General features: G+C 53.0%; 1 protein-coding gene across 1 annotated transcript; it reads right to left on the reverse strand.

Moving 5' to 3' along the window:
• Window positions 1–365: 365 nt before the first annotated feature.
• On the reverse strand, window positions 366–15,533 carry MMP9 (matrix metallopeptidase 9). The gene is made up of 13 exons (XM_081867690.1): window positions 15,318–15,533; window positions 13,020–13,258; window positions 12,024–12,172; window positions 11,692–11,823; window positions 10,677–10,850; window positions 9,651–9,824; window positions 8,407–8,580; window positions 7,994–8,149; window positions 7,020–7,275; window positions 5,160–5,299; window positions 3,649–3,799; window positions 2,646–2,749; window positions 366–916 (listed from the first exon to the last, which is right to left on the reverse strand). Exons 1-13 carry the CDS (start codon window positions 15,471–15,473, stop codon window positions 807–809), a joined length of 2,115 nt encoding a protein of 704 aa, XP_081723816.1. The 5' UTR covers window positions 15,474–15,533; the 3' UTR covers window positions 366–806.
• Window positions 15,534–15,931: the final 398 nt, after the last annotated feature.

Genomic DNA, 15,931 nt, shown 5'->3' on the forward strand with positions numbered 1-15,931 from the left:
TGGATGCTTCAGCTGAGATTCCTGCATTGCAGGGGGTTGGAATTAGACAACCCTCGGGGTTCCTTACAACTCTACCATTCTATGCTTCTATGCTTTATTCACACACCATGTCAGTTAGCAGAAGGCAGCTCTTTGCTACCAGCCCACAGAACTGGAAGCTGAGGCAAGCAAGCAGGGCACTCGCCCTCCTTCTGATAGGAAATGCTCTGCAAGGGGTTATAAATAAATGGGGGGACCAGGAGAGCTGCTGGCTAGCAGCATTTGCAGCACTGAGCTAGTGTTGCTTCCCAGATGTCCGGAGCCCCTTCCAGCCCCCCCAAATCCCACCCTATGTACCACTTCATAAGCAGACAAGAGGCTCCAGGTGGGGTAGGGTTTCATTTATTCAGAAAGTCCAAGAGGCTGGAGGTCCCACAGGAGGCAGTGTAGGCAGAGGCAGTGGGAGGGTTGAAGGCACCCTCCTTCTCTTCCCCAGGGGGGGTCTTTGCCACAAGTCCATGACCAAGCAACACACACACACACAACAGGCAGGGACCCAATTTGTGCCAGCAGCCCGGCTGCCTGCACCCGGTGAGGCTTTTGCAAGGCACCTGGCTCAGGCTGGCAAGAGGTCCACGTGCCCCGGGAGTGGCACAGGGTGGCTGGAGAGTCCTCTTTGGGCGGCAGTCGAGCAGGGCACCAGCATCTCCTGGGCACAGCCTCCCAGGTTGATCTGCTGGTCCAGGCTGGGGTGACAAAGCTGCGTGGGCGACTGCCCTTTAGTCCCACCGCAGGCAGAGGAGGGTCCCAGCAGCCCTCTGGCAAGCTTACTCTTCCGGGCATTTCAGGACATCGTACTTCAGGTAGCCCACTCTGTCTACCTGGTAGCGCGGGGTCATCCTCCAGCAGAACGGTCCCCGGCAGAAGTGGTATTTCCCTGGAAGGAGGAAGGAAATTGGGGGGACGGTCATCAAAGGAGTGCCAAAGTCACCAGCAAAGGAGGCAAAATGGCCGAGGCTACCCAAGGAGGGGCAGCTGGGAAGGGCCTCTGGAGGGGAGGATCCCAAGGAAGAGACAGGAGACCCAGTCTCACATCTCCTGCACCCTTAAGAAAGCCACGCATGGCAGTGTCCCTCGCCCACTGACATCAGGCAGGAGCCGCCTCTATGCCCTTTTCTGCACCTGCCCAGAGGCTGAGAAAGTCAATGCGAGATTTAATCTGTCTTTTAGCCTATTGCTATTTTAACTTTCCCAAAGTCTTAAATATAACTGTTGGTTTTTCTTATTGACAGTGTCATTGCTTTATCTTCATAAACCGCTTTGAGGTTTCTTTTACAACCAAGTGGAGTTTAAATTTTATGAAAAATGAATAAATGGGCAGGGGGTCAAGGGGAAGCTCTGAATCTGACTGGGGTAAAAGGTAAGAAAGGTAAAGGACCCCTGGATGGTTAAGTCCAGTCAAAGGTGACTATGGGGTTGCAGCGTTCATCTCACTTTCAGGCCAAGGGAGCCGGCATTTGTCCACAGACGGCTTTCCAGGTCATGTGGCCAGCAGGACTAAGCCGCTTCTGGCAAACCAGAGCAGCGCACGGAAATGCCGTTTACCTTCCCGCTAGAAGGCGGTACCTATTTATCTACTTGCACTTTGACGTGCTTTCGAACTGCTAGGTTGACAGGAGCTGGGACTGAGCAACGGGAGCTCACTCCGTCATGCGGATTCGCACTGCCAACCTTCTGATTGGCAAGCCCAAGAGGCTCAGTGGTTTGGACCACAGCACTGTCCCACTGGGGACAGAGCGCTTGGAGGGAGAGCTCTACCCTTCCCCCTAACCCCCCCCCCCATGTTAATGGCACCCCCCACCCCCACCCCAGAGCTGATATTTACCTTTCAGGGTCAAACATACAGACATTTGCCACAGGCACCTCTATGCCTTCCACCACAGAACAAATAACACCTGGTGGGGAGCATGAATTTCATCCCCCTCCCTCCCCCAGTGCCAGGATTCTGGTTCAATCCAGCCACCCCCACCTGCCCCATGGCTGCATACAGAAATCCCAGCAAGGAGCCCCCAGCAGCTGGCCTTCTTTAGGCCTAGAGCAGAAAGGTTTGCTCTGAGCGTTGATGGGAAGACAGGCTGGACCTTCTGCAGGGGCTCAGGTGAGTGGAGCAATTCCCATCCCCACCTGAAGAGGGAGCTCCTGAAAGGCCCTTAAGGCCAGAGTCTACATAAGGTCAAGAACAGGGGTCAGCAACCTTTTTCAGCAGGGGGCCGGTCCACCGTCCCTCAGACCTTGTGGTGGGCCAGACTATATTTTGGGAAAAACATATGAACAAATTCCTATGCCCCCCAAATAACCCAGAGGTGCATTTTAAATAAAAGGACACATTCTACTCCTGTAAAAACACACTGATTCCCAGACCGTCTGCAGTCCAAATTGAAAAGGCGATTGGGCCGCATCTGGCCCCCGGGCCTTAGGTTGCCTACCCCTGGTCAAGAGAGACAGAGCATCTCAGCCTCTGAGCAGGGACACCAAGAAAAGCTCCGCAGAGCACAGTCTGGGAATTGGGGTGGTGGATTAGTCTGAATCCCCTCCTGGCAGTGCTCTCCCCCCCCCCGGGTCACCTGCATTCTAAGCCCACCCCTGCCCCTCTTCACCCTCCTTACCTTTAAAGTGGAAGATGTTCTCAGAGTCCAGTGGGACCCCAGGAAAGAGGCTGTCCGTGTAGTGAGGAGAGCCTTTATCCGCTCGCTCAGATTTCACATCCAGCCTGGAGGAGGAAAGCAAGACTGAGGAAGGCTTTCCCCATGGTCCACCCCAGGTCTCCTCCTCCCGCCATGCCCTCTTCGCAGGTCTGGTCAGTGCTGGGGTGGGCACGGTGCCCTTTCAGTCCCGACAACACGGGGGGCAGGAGGACGCCTGATGCCTCAAGGTTGACCCATGTTGAGGCCAGAAATGAGCCGTCCCTATTTGTCGCTGGCTTTGGAGATGATTGATTCAGCGGCAGGGAGAAGGGTGCTGTGGAGAAGCGCTTGTCAGGTGGGGCTGCTCATGCCATGGGGGCAGCTATGGGGCAGGCAGTTTCCCCTTCTCTGTGTTCTGGGCCTGGCAGAGAAGCAATCAGCTGTTGCGCCCATCGAGTCAGAGCTGAGAAGGGGCGATTCCTCCTTGGCCAAGTCAAACTACAGGACTGATGGTCCTGGAGAAGAGCTGGCCTCTCTCTGATGATCAGGGGTCTGGAGACCTTCTGAGGAACAGTGGGGGGGGGAGTTGGGGGGAGTGAAGCCCCAGGAAGAGGACTCTGAGAGCTGATAGGACAGCCATTTTCACATAGCCCAAGGGCTGTCGCATGGAAGAGAGAGCAAGCTTGTCTTCTCCTGCTCCAGATGGTACAACTCAAATAAATGGATTCAAATGACAAGAAAGGAGATTCCCACTAAACATTAGGATGGACTTTCTGAGGTCAAGAGCTGTGATTCCTGCAGGGGCCTGAACTAGATGACCTTTGGGGGACCTTCCCATTCCATGTTCTCCACCAGCCCCTGCTGCTCTCTGATCCTGGCCCACTGTGACCAGGGAGAGAGGGGGGCCTGCAGGCAGAGGTCTGACCAGGAACCTCCCTTCGGCTTTCTCTCCCCTGCCTTCTCTGCCCCCCAGGATCCTTGGTACCTCCAGAAGTGCTCCCCACTGAAGATAAGGATTTTGCCCGGCTTCTCCTGCAGGGCCCCCACAATCTTCGGCACGTCACTCGGGATGCCCAGCTTCTCGATGTTCCGTGGTCCCAAGACTCTCGCCCCCTGGTAGACCCAGAAGCGCCGACCTGCGGAGGAGAAACAGCTTTTGCAACTTTCCTTGTTCACCCCCCAGCAGGTGTCCATCCCATGGATCTGTGGGAGGACCTGCAGCCCTGTCACAGAGGGCAGGTTGGCTAGAGAGTCCCAGGCAGGGGACCGTATGAGGCCGTCTCCTCTGTGGCAGGAAGGAGAACGAGAGAGAGACGTGATGTCTGTTTCTTCCTGTCACTGCACACTCTTTTTCCGACCTACCATGAATACATTTCTTTGCTCTCCTCCAGAAAGCAATCTCCATTTTGAACTGGACTGTGGGTGTTTACAAGGTTTAAGGATTATTGCCACCCTGATTTTCATCACGGTGCCTGCTGCCTGGCAAGACCTCAATGTGCGTAAACCTCAGCTTTTTATTGTTTACTTATTTGTCTGAAAGTGATTTCTTTATTAAGAGGGAGAAATAAAAAGGGAGAAGATAACCCGAGTCTGCCTAAAGCATCCTTGGAAATTATAATTTGTCTAGAAGATTATGCAACCTTGTCCTAATAGCTTCCAGAGATAAGCTGTGCAGGAGGGGTGGTTTTAGCTCTGCTTAAATAGACATTTGCATTCTCACACAAGGTAAGAAAGAGGAAGGATCATTCCTAGATAAAATATCCTCTCCCAGTTATCTAAATGCATCCAGCGTGACCCTCAGACTCCTCCTGCTAGCAGGAATCTTCAGTCAGGTGAGAAGAGGCCACTCTGCCTTGGGGGCACCAACAATCAAGAGTTTTCGAGGTGTCCCTTGTGGGCTTCAGCACGTTCTCTGAAGCAGCCACAGGGGTTGTGGGCAGCTTCTGAGCATGGAGCTATGCAGAATAAAATTATCATTATTAATAATAATTTATTGTTTATACCCTCCCCATCTGGCTGGGTTTCCCTAGCCACTCTGGGGCAGCTCCCAATAGAATATTAAAAACACAATAAATACATCAAACATTAAAAGCTTCCCTAAACAGGGCTGCCTTCAGATATCTTCTAAAAGTCAGATAGTCTGATGGGAGGGTGTTCCACAGGGCGGGCACCACCACTGAGAAGGCCCTCTGCCTGATTCCCTGTATTCTCACTTCTCACAGGGAGGGAACCACCAAAAGGCCCTCGGATCTGGACCTCAGTGTCCGGGCTGAATGATGTGGGTGGGGATGCTCCTTGAGGTATACTGGTCCAAGGCCCCTTGGGGCTTTAAAGGTCAGCAGCAACACTGAACTGTGCTCAGAAATGTATCGGGAGCTAATATAGAGCTCTCAGTATTTACAGCTAGTGTGGACTCATATCCCACCCCAAAAAATCTTCTTTGCCCTGTGTTTTTGACCCATTTCCACGTGCAGCCACAATGCGGAAGCCACTCACCAGAGAAGAAGTAGGTTTTCTTCGTCTGTGCGTCCTGGATAGCAGCATCAATCACATCTGGGAGGGCCGGCCAGCTGTCCTGGATGCGGAGGGGGCCCACAATGGCCCCCGTGCCTGACACTGGCTTCTTCCAGTATTGCCTGGGAAGGAGGGAAAGGTCTCTGTGAGCAGGGGCTGGAGCAGGGAGGGAGGGAAGGAAGGAAGGAAGGAAAGAGGGAGCCTCCATCCTGGCTCTCCAGTCTCCACCAGGGTTGACCAGGTGTAGAGGAAGGCAGGTGGACTCCGAGGGTCTGGCAGGTAGGTGGGGTTGGCAAGAGAAGAGAGTGAGGGGGGCAGCCCTAGTCATAAGAACCTAAGAACGGAGGAGGAGCCCTCTTCTTGCAGTGGCCAATCAGATGCCCCAAAGGGAAATCCACAAGGAAATTTTGAGCACAGGAGCAATTCTCCCTTCCTGTGGAAGGGAGTTCCGCAGTTTAACTATGAGCTGCAAAAAGAAGGACCTTCCCTTTCCCGACTAAAGAACTGTGGCAAGAGAAACTGATGGACTAGGCGGAATTGGTGAAGTTGACACACAAACTACATGATAAGGACAACTGTGACTTTAAAGAAGAATGGGAACCTTTTACAAAATACTTAAAGAAACAACAAAATGAACTGGACTCCTTGGCAGGTTTTTAAAAAACATTCACAAACTTTTTATTAGTAATATATAGATAGAAAAATTAAGGATCTTTACAATTTTATAATATGCAGAGAATAACATGTGCTGAAAAAACAGAGAGAGGAGCTGAGGGAAGTCTGGGGGGTGGGGGGTTGTTTTTTTTCTTTTGGGGGGAGGGGGTAGGGGAAAAATGGGGGGGATGAGGATGTTGTGTTTTTGATAAATTGTTATGTTGAAATTCCTAATAAAAATATTCCAAAAAAAGGAGTACCTTCCCTTTCTCTGTTCTAAATCTTCCAATGTTCAGCTACCTTGGGGCACAAATGAAAACACTCACAAAACTCATTAAATATCATTTCCCAGAAAGACTTTTCCTCCTTATGTCGAATAGAAAAGGTTTAAAAATACTTTTGTTAAAAAAACAGAAGCCTTTTTACTGGGTCTAGTGGGTGAAGAGATAGTGAAGGAAGAGAAAAGACTGTTTATGTATGCAACAACCAGGGCAAGAATTCTTTTAGCCCAATAATGGAAACAGCATGAAGTACCAATGAAAGAAGAGTGGCAGGTAAAGGTGATGGATTTTGCAGAACTAGCAAAGCTGACAGGAAAAATCTGAAACCAAAATGATCAAGGATTCCAAAAGGACTGGAGTAAATTTACACAATATTTGAAAGGTCATTGTAAGCAACTAAACACCACTAGCAGGGTTGTCTGAAGACTTGTAATGAGAATTCTTCCCCCTGTTTATACTTATTTAAATTTTGAGGTATTTTGTAATGCGTGTAATTAGAATTGGAAAACGTACAAAATGCAATGATAAAAAAGTTAATTTTGAAAGCCATGAGGCAGAAGGGAAGGAAGTGGACAGGCTGCAAAGAGACAGGGACGTCAAGTGGAGTGTTAGGATGTGAACGTATATTATAAAATGCAAAATAAATAAAAATTATTTTAAAAATGAAAACGCTCACAAAATGCCAATTTTTAACTGACAGCCCATCTCGCAATGAGAATGACTCACAGAGTTGCAGAGCTAGAACTCATGAACAGCCCTCTCTTCCTCCCTCCCTGGCTGAGTGAGGAAAGGTGCAGAGGGCACAAAGCCCATGTGTCCCCTTCTGTGGGCTCACACGGCCCTTTGCCCCATTCCTGCCCCTCCACCCCCCTCCTCCCCAGGACACTGCCCTCCTCCTGCCACTCACCCGTCCTTGAAGAGGTACAGTTCCTTCCTGATCTCGCTCACCCCATCAAATTGAGGGATTTTGCAAGCCTCTCCTGCGCGGCCCGCGGAGGTGGTCTCCACGACCGTGGTGGCCTCTGTGACTGGGGTGGTCTCCGTGACATCCTCATCCGTGCTGGAGCCGTCATCATCGTATTCCTCGGTGGTTTGGTCAGGGTCCTCGGGGCTTTGAGTAGTGGGGAGGGTGCCCACCGTGGGTTTCACGCCTGACCCTCTGCCTAGGAGTGGGAAGGCCAAAGCATTTTCAAGGGTCTGTGTACCCATCAGAAAGACCACGAGAGCCCAGATGCCAGGGTGACAGGCACCCAGGCCACAACAGGCACCCAGGCACCCCTGACAGGTCCCGTATAGTTTATTGATTGCATTATTTAGGGTTGCCGTATTCTGAAGAGCAAAGAGGAGAATGCTACGACTGCCATTCAAAGCAAATAAATGCAATTTGTCTCAAATTTTACCCCTGAAAAAGAGGGCATGTCCTGGAAAAAGAAGACACATGGCAGCCCTACATTTGTTATATATAATAATAATAATAATAATAATAATAATAATAATAATAATCGTTTTATTTATACCCCACCCTCCCCAGCCAAGACCAGGCTTAGGGCGGCTAACAACCGATATAAAAACAAATTGATTGAAATACAACTTAAAAAACAAGATTAAAATACAACATTAAAACATTAAAATGCAGCCTCATTTCAGTGGAAGCTCAAATCAAAAACTTTTTGGGGGATGAAAACGTCAAGTCTTCACCATATCTTATTATATGTTTTATTTATTTATCCACCATTCCTCCCAACCTCCAAGAAGAGGAGCTACTGAGGGAGAGCTATGGGGCACAGGAAGGCCCCCCTCTCTTTACATTCTGGCCCCCCTCCTGCCCACAGTGCTGGGGCGGGTGGCTGAGCAGGGGACCCCCCCCCGCACCCCACTCACCATAGAGGGACTGGATCCCAGCCACGTCATCCGAGTGCAGGTGGAAATCAGCCAGGTAGGTGTACATGGGGTACATCAGGGCCTCCCGCACGTCGGAATGCTCCAGGCCCAGCGAATGCCCAAACTCGTGTGCAGCGACCAGGAAGATGCTGTACCCTGGACGGCAGGAAGGAGATTGTGGGTGGGGGCTGCAGGTTGCAGGGCTCGCCCTCTCTCTCCTCACCTCTCTGCCCCCACCAGGAGGAGGAGGAGGAGGAGCGGGTCCCCTGACCCGCCCCACCATTTGGCCCGGGATCAGAACCACCCGCACCCTCCCACAGGCATCTTGTTGAACCACCTGAGAGCATTAGCCTCCTCTCGTGCCAGGGCTCTCTCTCTCCAGGCTGGCTCATGTGCCAGAGGCTCAGGGGTACCTTTGTCAGGGCAGAGACCCCACTTCCTGTCCGTGTCGTAGTTGCTGGTGGTGGCGCACCAGAGTCTCCCGTCCTCGCGCCCCTCGGAGGTGCAGCTGCTGTAGCTCTTGTCCAGGAAGGTGAAGGGGAAGGCGCAGGGCTCGCCCTGGGAGTTCCCGCCAATCACGGCTGTGTCTGCAGGGAGGCGGCCGGTGAGCGTTCGGCCCAGCAGGGAGCCCTTCTCCCCACCCGACGCCCGTGGGGCGAGCCCGTGGGGCGAGCCCTGCAACCTGCAGCCCCCACAGCACCCCACCTGCCAGGGAGCAGCGCACCAGCTGAGCATGGCAAGAGGGCAGTGGGGCATCGCAGTGGGGCAGGGAGGTACCCTTCTCTGACTGACTTGGTCGCCTCCCTTCCCTGTGGCAGGAAGGGACCCGTAGGCAGCCCCACAGCTCAGCCCTGAGGGCAGCTGGATCCGGGTTCAAGCCATTTTGCCAGCCCCGCACCCAGAGGGGCTGGGGAAACTCAGCCAGATGGGCTGGGTATAAATAATAACATTATTATTATTATTATTATTATTATTATTATTATTATTATTATTAGAATTCAGTGTGACCTGCATGGCCTGCTAGGATATGGGTCCAGCAGCTCCAGAACCCATCAGGGCCAAGGTTGTGACTTCTGCCCTAGACAAAATGACCTGTGGGGACCCTGTCCACTTATATGGGCCTGTGGCCCTTTAGCTGTGATTGCTGCAAAAACATTCCTCTTCTTCCAGCCCCTTGGCTAATTAAACAACCTTAAACTGGTGTGTGTTCTTGTTCTTGCTTCTGTTTGTTACAATGTTAGCCATTCCCCCCCCCCTTTTATATTGTAAACTGCCTTGTGATATTCGGATGAAGGGCCGTATAGAAATTTAATAAACGATAATGAATGAATGAATGACACAATTTAGCTGTGATTCTTGCATTGCAGGGGCTGGACTAGCTGACCCTCTGGTTCCCTTCCACAACCTTATGAGTCTTATTATTCTTTAGCTGCGATTTCTGCCTTGCAAGGGGCTGGACTAGATGAGCCTAAGGTGTCTCATTCAGCTCTACACTCCTGTGATTCTCTGGCTCAGCTCTGCAAGAAAGAGTGCCTCTGAGTGCACCCAAAGTGCCTTTCCCTAACCAGTGAGGCCCCCTGCCCTTAGGGACTAGTGATGGTTATATACTGGACAGATCCAGTCCTCGGCACCCGTCTTGAAATGCAACTGCCTGTACCTCTGTTGGGGCAGAATCCGTACTTCTTGTCGCGGTCGAAGCTCTCTGTGGTGGCGCACCAGCGGTAGCCATCGCTGCGCCCCTCGGTGGTGCAGCTGTCGTAGGTCTTGCCCAGGAAGGTGAAGGGGAAGACACACTTCTCTCCATCTGCGTTGCCTCCGTAGGTGAAGAGCACTAGGCAGAGCCAGGGAGAAAGGAGAGTCTTGAGCCGGCCAGGGGCAGACTTGAATTTGGGGGACCCTGAAACTTGAACTATTACGGGGGCCCCTCTGCAAGCAGCAACCAGGTCCGCAGAGCAAGAATTCTCATAGCTAGGAACCGGAAAGGAGATGTAATCTTGACTAAACTGGAGCGGCAGTCGAAACCGTTAAGAGTTTGCAGAATTCGCAAGGATGACGGGGAAATGAAGGGGTTGGACTGAACAAACACTTATGAGGGAATGGGACATGTATAGAAAGTATCTCAGGGAGCGCTGCAAAAATCTGAACTTGTTGGCAGGCCTGGAGTGACTTCTGTGGGAAAGTAGGGAATCGTAGAAACTTAAGAGAACTAAGATGTATTATAATTGATAAAGATAAGTGTGACAAACCAAAAATGCTAAAGACGCCCCCTGGGGTGATGGGAAGTCGCCATAGAAGATACATATTAGGAAACTATTATATCTTTTTGTAAAGTGTTAAAAAAAAAATTTGACTGTTTTCTTTTTGGAATCAATAAAGCAAATATCTATATATATACATAAAAAGAGAACCACCTTCTTCAATGGAATTGTTTACAACAACTTTTACAGCCTCTGTGCTACTGACTCATAAGCAGTGGGATTGTTGAAATAGATGCCACACAATAAATTAATCAAATTGACCTGAGCGACTCAAATTGGGTCTACTATACCCACATTTTTTCAAGCAACATGGAGTGAAGTCTCTCCTGGGGCCCCTCTGGGATTAGGGGCCCTGGAGCTTCATTCGCTTCCTAGTAGATCTGCCCTTGGGGCCTCCAGCCCCCCTCCTTTCCCTGGCCACTCACATTCACTGGGGCAGAATCCGTACTTCTTGTCCCGGTCGAAGTTGGGGGTGGTGGAGCACCAGGGCAAGTTGTCCTCGCGCCCCTCGGTGGTGCACGTGGAGTAGGACTTGCCCTCAAAGGTGAAGGGGAAGTGGCAGTTGGCACCATTGGCATTCCCAAAACGGGTCTTCACCACTGCTCAGGAGAGGGAGGGAGCGAGGGAAGAAGCGGGTCAGGACAGGGCAAGTCACCCCGAGATAGAACAGCATATGCAAATCCCCACTGCATTCATATACTGGTTATTATCTTGTACAGTATAGAAATTCATGAATTTGTTTTATGCAATCTCAAAGTTGTGGGTTCGAGTCCTGCATTAGGCAAAAGATTCCTGCATTGCAGGGGGTTGGAGCAGAGGAGCCTCATGTCCCCTTCCCACTCAATTCTGTGATTCCGTGATGAAAGGGGGGAAGGTAAAGGTAAAGGGACCTCTGACCATTAGGTCCAGTCGTGACTGACTCTGGGGTTGCGGCGCTCATCTCGCTTTACTGGCCAAGGGAGCCGGCGTACAGCTTCCAATTCATGTGGCCAGCATGACTAAGGTGCTTCTGGTGAACCAGAGCAGCGCACGGAAATGCCGTTTACCTTCCTGCCTGAGCGGTACCTATTTATCTACTTGCACTTTGACGCTTTCAAACTGCTAGGTTGGCAGGAGCAGGGACCGAGCAATGGGAGCTCACCCTGTTTCGGGGATTCGAACAGCCGACCTTCTGATCGGCAAGTCCTAGGCTCTGTGGTTTAACCCACAGTGCCACCCGCATCCCTGATGAAAGGTGGTATACAAGTTTAATAAATGGCTTGAAATGAAGAGCCCGGAGGGGACAGCCGCAAGGGCGTTTAAGCAGGCATCCGAAGGCCATTGGTCAGGGATCCTTTGAATGGACTCTGCACTGCAGGGGGTTGGTCTAGATGACCCCGGGGTCCCCTTCCAGCCCAACAATTCTATGTGGGGACGAGGGGAAAGCAGCGGCCCACTCACCAACGCCCGTGCCCAGGGTCCAGAACTCGTCGTCGTCAAAGTGGGCATCCCCACTGTAGCGGTCCTTGCCAGGAGGGAAGGCATGGGCCAGAAGACCGTCCTTGCCGTCGAAGGGATAGCCGTCTCCGTGCTCTGCGGGGGGAGACAGGCAAATCCACGAGGGGAAGCCCGAGGCTCAGGACAAGCAAGGGCTCCAAGAGGCAGCTCCCTGGGGAGGCAGCTTCTGGGGTTCCCACCCCGACTCCCGCAGGCCCCGCCCTAGGGGGAACTGGGGTCCTGGGCTGCTCCCTGCGCCCCTTTCCCCTCTCCAGGGGGACGAGGCCGAGGCTCACCTTCCGTCCCGAACATAATGAGGATGTCGACGTCCCCGCTGTCCCGGCGCGTGAAGGTGAGGGGGGTCACGTCGCTCCACACCTTGAAGGCCCTCGCAAAGGCGTCCTCGATGATGGAGGCGTCCAGGTCGGGCGAGTAGTTCTGCACCCTGGGGAAGGCAGAACAAAGTCAGGACCCACGGCCGCCAAGGGGGAGCCACGGCATCGCAGGAGGGCTGGGGGTGCCGTCTAGGGCAGCGGCTCCCAAATCCCCCCCCACACACACACCTCGTCCCATAAACTCCTCCCCAGCGCCCCCTACCCTATTTTCAGAATAGCAGCTTGCATGGCTCACGAAGGTCCGAGTGTGTGTTGTTTTGTTTGTTTTATTCTGTTGCGTATCTTGCGATTTCATTCTGTCAACCGCCCTGTGATCTTCGGAGGAAGGGCGGTTTATAAATTTAATCGATAAACAAATAACACAACCAGATTCCAAACGGTAGCATTTAATTGCACGCTGCTTCAAAATGTTCAAAACATTTGTCCGAAACCAGTTAAAACTTTTGAGCTCCACTGCTGATGAACTTAATCCAGCGATACCAGCTTCCAAGGGTGCCAAGTGGAATAAAATATTGGGGGGGGGGTAAGCCCCGCCCCACATAGCCAATCACAAGACGCGGCGCATGCACACCCTAGGAATGGCAAATATTTTATTGGGGGCCCGAAGGGACCTAGGAGTTGGCTGCTAGATCAGCTCCTCGACGTCTGGTGGACATTGGCACCTCCAGCGACCCCCTGGGGAATCCCGCCCTCACCCCCCCCCCAGGTGGCACCGCCCACTTTGGGAACCAAGGAACGAGGGCGGGCTCCGTCCTTTCTTGCGCAGGCTGCGCTCTTCCAGAGAGGAGGCAAACTGCTCAGGTTCTGCGCAGAGGCGCAGCTGCCCTCGCCAGAGACCCGCCTGCTGCTGCCTCTGCACGACGGGGGGGGGGGGGAGCGGTCCCCTCCGGGACTCACCGGTAGGTGATGTCATTGTGGTCCCACTTGAGGTTTCCCTCGAAAGTCTGGAAGGTGCCCAGATCCGGCACCCCGCAGCGAGGAGCCCGGATGGCTTCCATGGTGGGGGCGTCCAGCCGCCCCGTCTCCGGCAGGCCCAGGCGCCGCTGCATCTTCTTGAGGGCGGAGTCCAGGGTCACCTGGCCGCCGCTGGAGCCCGAGTTGGGGTCTTGCAGGTACCCGAAGCGTTGGAGGTAGCGCTGGGGGAGAAGGAAGGAAGGAAAGAGCTGTGAGCTGAGATGGTCTGGGAGCAGAGAGAGAGAGAGAGAGAGAGAGAGGAAACACACAGGCAAAAGCAGCCAAGAGTCTGGGGCCACTTCTTAGAATCACAGAATCATAGACTTGTAGGCTTGGGAGGGACCTCCAGGGCTCATCTAGCCCAACCCCCTGCAATGCAGGAATCACAGCTACTCTGTATCCGTTGATATTGAACTCATCCACTTCTAGCAGGCCCTGTGGATCTCTTTCCCACTGGAGTTGCTCAATGGGCAGAGCATCGCTAGAAAAATGCTCCCCGCCCACTTAGTGAGGGAAGAGGCTGCTGCTGCTGCTGCTGCTGCTGAGCTTGTGAACGGGTCACTCAAGCAACAGGCTTGCGACCAGCATCAAGATTTGTCTTAGTTAATGGCGAATGATTTAAAACATTTCCCACAGCAGTCTGCAAGGGGGCTCACGATGCCTCTCTCCTAGCTGGATGTTGCGAATTAAAACTGCTCTCTCCCCAGACACACACATGCACATCTCATAAGGATGGCCCTTTGGGCATCTCGAGGGTGATTCAAAGTGGGCTGTGGCCCAGGAAAAGTTTCTTCTGCCACCCCATATCTGTTTGCCTCCTAGGTCCCACAACGCCTTTTGTCTTTTCTGCTGCAGCAAGCCGGCAGGCACAGCGGCTGCCCCTCTGGGATCAGTCGCCTCCCTGCAGGGGTGCATTTGTGTGTGAAAAAGACCCTCCCAGTAAGAAGGAGCTGCCCTTGCTGGGAGCAGTGGGGAGGGTGCTCAAGGATCATCTCCCCTGCCTCCCTTGCCTAGGTTGCTCACTGACTTGACAGCCTGCCTTCCACTCCCCTTCAGGAGTCTCAAAGCAGCTCACAATCTCCTTTCCCTTCCTTCCCCACAACAAACACTCTGTGAGGTGAGTGAGGCTGAGAGACTTCAGAGAAGTGTGACTGGCCCAAGGTCACCCAGCAGCTGCATGTGGAGGAGCGGAGACGCGAACCCGGTTCCCCAGATCACGCGACTACTGCTCTTAACCACTACACCACACTGGCTCTCCACACTGCCACTGCCACAGTAACCCCATTACTGATAAAGAAAGAGGAACTGGGTGCAGGTGCCCAGATGCATGAAAGGCAAGTTTGCTTAAAACTACCAGGGATTTAAGGGGCGCTGTGGTCTAAACCACAGAGCCTAGAACTTGCCGATCAGAAGGTTGGCGGTTCAAATCCCCACAACGGGGTGAGCTCCCGTTGTTCGGTCCCTGCTCCTGCCAACCTAGCAGTTCAAAAGCATGTCAAAGTGCAAGTAGATCAATAGGTACCACTCTGACAGGAAGGTAAACGGCATTTCTGTGTGCTGCTCTGGTTTGCCAGAAGCGGCTTAGTCCTGCTGGCCACATGACCCAGAAGCTGTACGCCGGCTCCCTCGGCCAATAAAGCGAGATGAGCGCCGCAACCCCAGAGTTGGCCATGACTGGACCTAATGGTCAGGGGTCCCTTTACCCTTTACCTTTACCAGGGATATATACACCCACACACGGATCCAGTCTGCCCTCCTCATCTCCTTTCCCCAGCATATTCTCACATGATGCACCCTGTGTTCAGCCAGACTGGTCCTGAACCTCATTTCTCCACATCCCACCAGCCCCATGGTCTCACCAAGACTAGTCTGTCTATCTCTTGGCTGGGGGGGGGGCAGGAATGCCTCATAAGAATCAGAGAATTGCCGAGTGGAAAGGGGTCCCGAGGGTCATCTATTCCAACCCCCTGCAATGCAGGAATCTTATGCCCGGCGTGGGGCTCAAACCCACAGCCCTGAGATTAAGAGTCTGATGCTCTGCCAACGGAACTCTCCTACTCTCTCAGTTTGATCAGCCCATCTAGTCCAGCATCCCAGGATCTGAGCCCAAGAGCAGAATTCTGCCCTCCTGCAGCTTCCAGCAACTGCAGCCCTGTCTGAATTACTATTTGCCCCAACCCAGAGCTGAGATCCAGAGACTCAGGCTAGGAGACCCCACTCCCAGGAAGCCTAAGAACTTACAGATGCCAGCTCCCGATCCGAAGCGTTCCTGACCACGTCCCCAGGGAAGGAAATGACCAGAGGACCCTTGTCCTGGAGGGGAGCAGCCCAGCAGCTGCAATGCAGGGACACCCAAGTCAGGAGCCCAAAGAGGGAGGGAGCCAGGAAGAACCCCATGGCGACGCAGCTGGGCGAGGAACTCTCTCTCTCTGTCTGCCTCTGCCCCTGTTCTCTGCCTCTGGCAACTTCTGCAGCAGAAGAGAGCTCTGCCTGGGCCATTTATATTCTGCAATATGTTGGGGGGGGGGGGAGAGGAAGGGGGTGAGTCACTTTCTGCCCCAAGAGTCACTCACTCTTTTCTGGGCAGAGGAGGAAATGCAAAGCCAGGTGCTTGCGGGGGGGGGGGGAGGGAATTTGCCACTTCCTGGGGTGTCTCAACAGTTTGTTTACTAAGCCCACAGGAAATGTGAAATCCATTGAGGAAAAGCAATGTGGTTTCTGGGGTGGGCAAGGAAATGTCTGGAAGGTGCCCATCATTTGGGAGTGGGGGGGGGGTCGTGTGCCCTCCCTCACCCCACCCAAGAGTCCTTGAACCCCTTGCCTCCAGTGGATCCTGCCCTTCTCTTCCTCCCACC

Source organism: Podarcis erhardii (assembly GCF_964252035.2).
Source record: "Podarcis erhardii genome assembly, chromosome: 6".
In the NCBI taxonomy this organism is placed as follows: domain Eukaryota; kingdom Metazoa; phylum Chordata; class Lepidosauria; order Squamata; family Lacertidae; genus Podarcis; species Podarcis erhardii.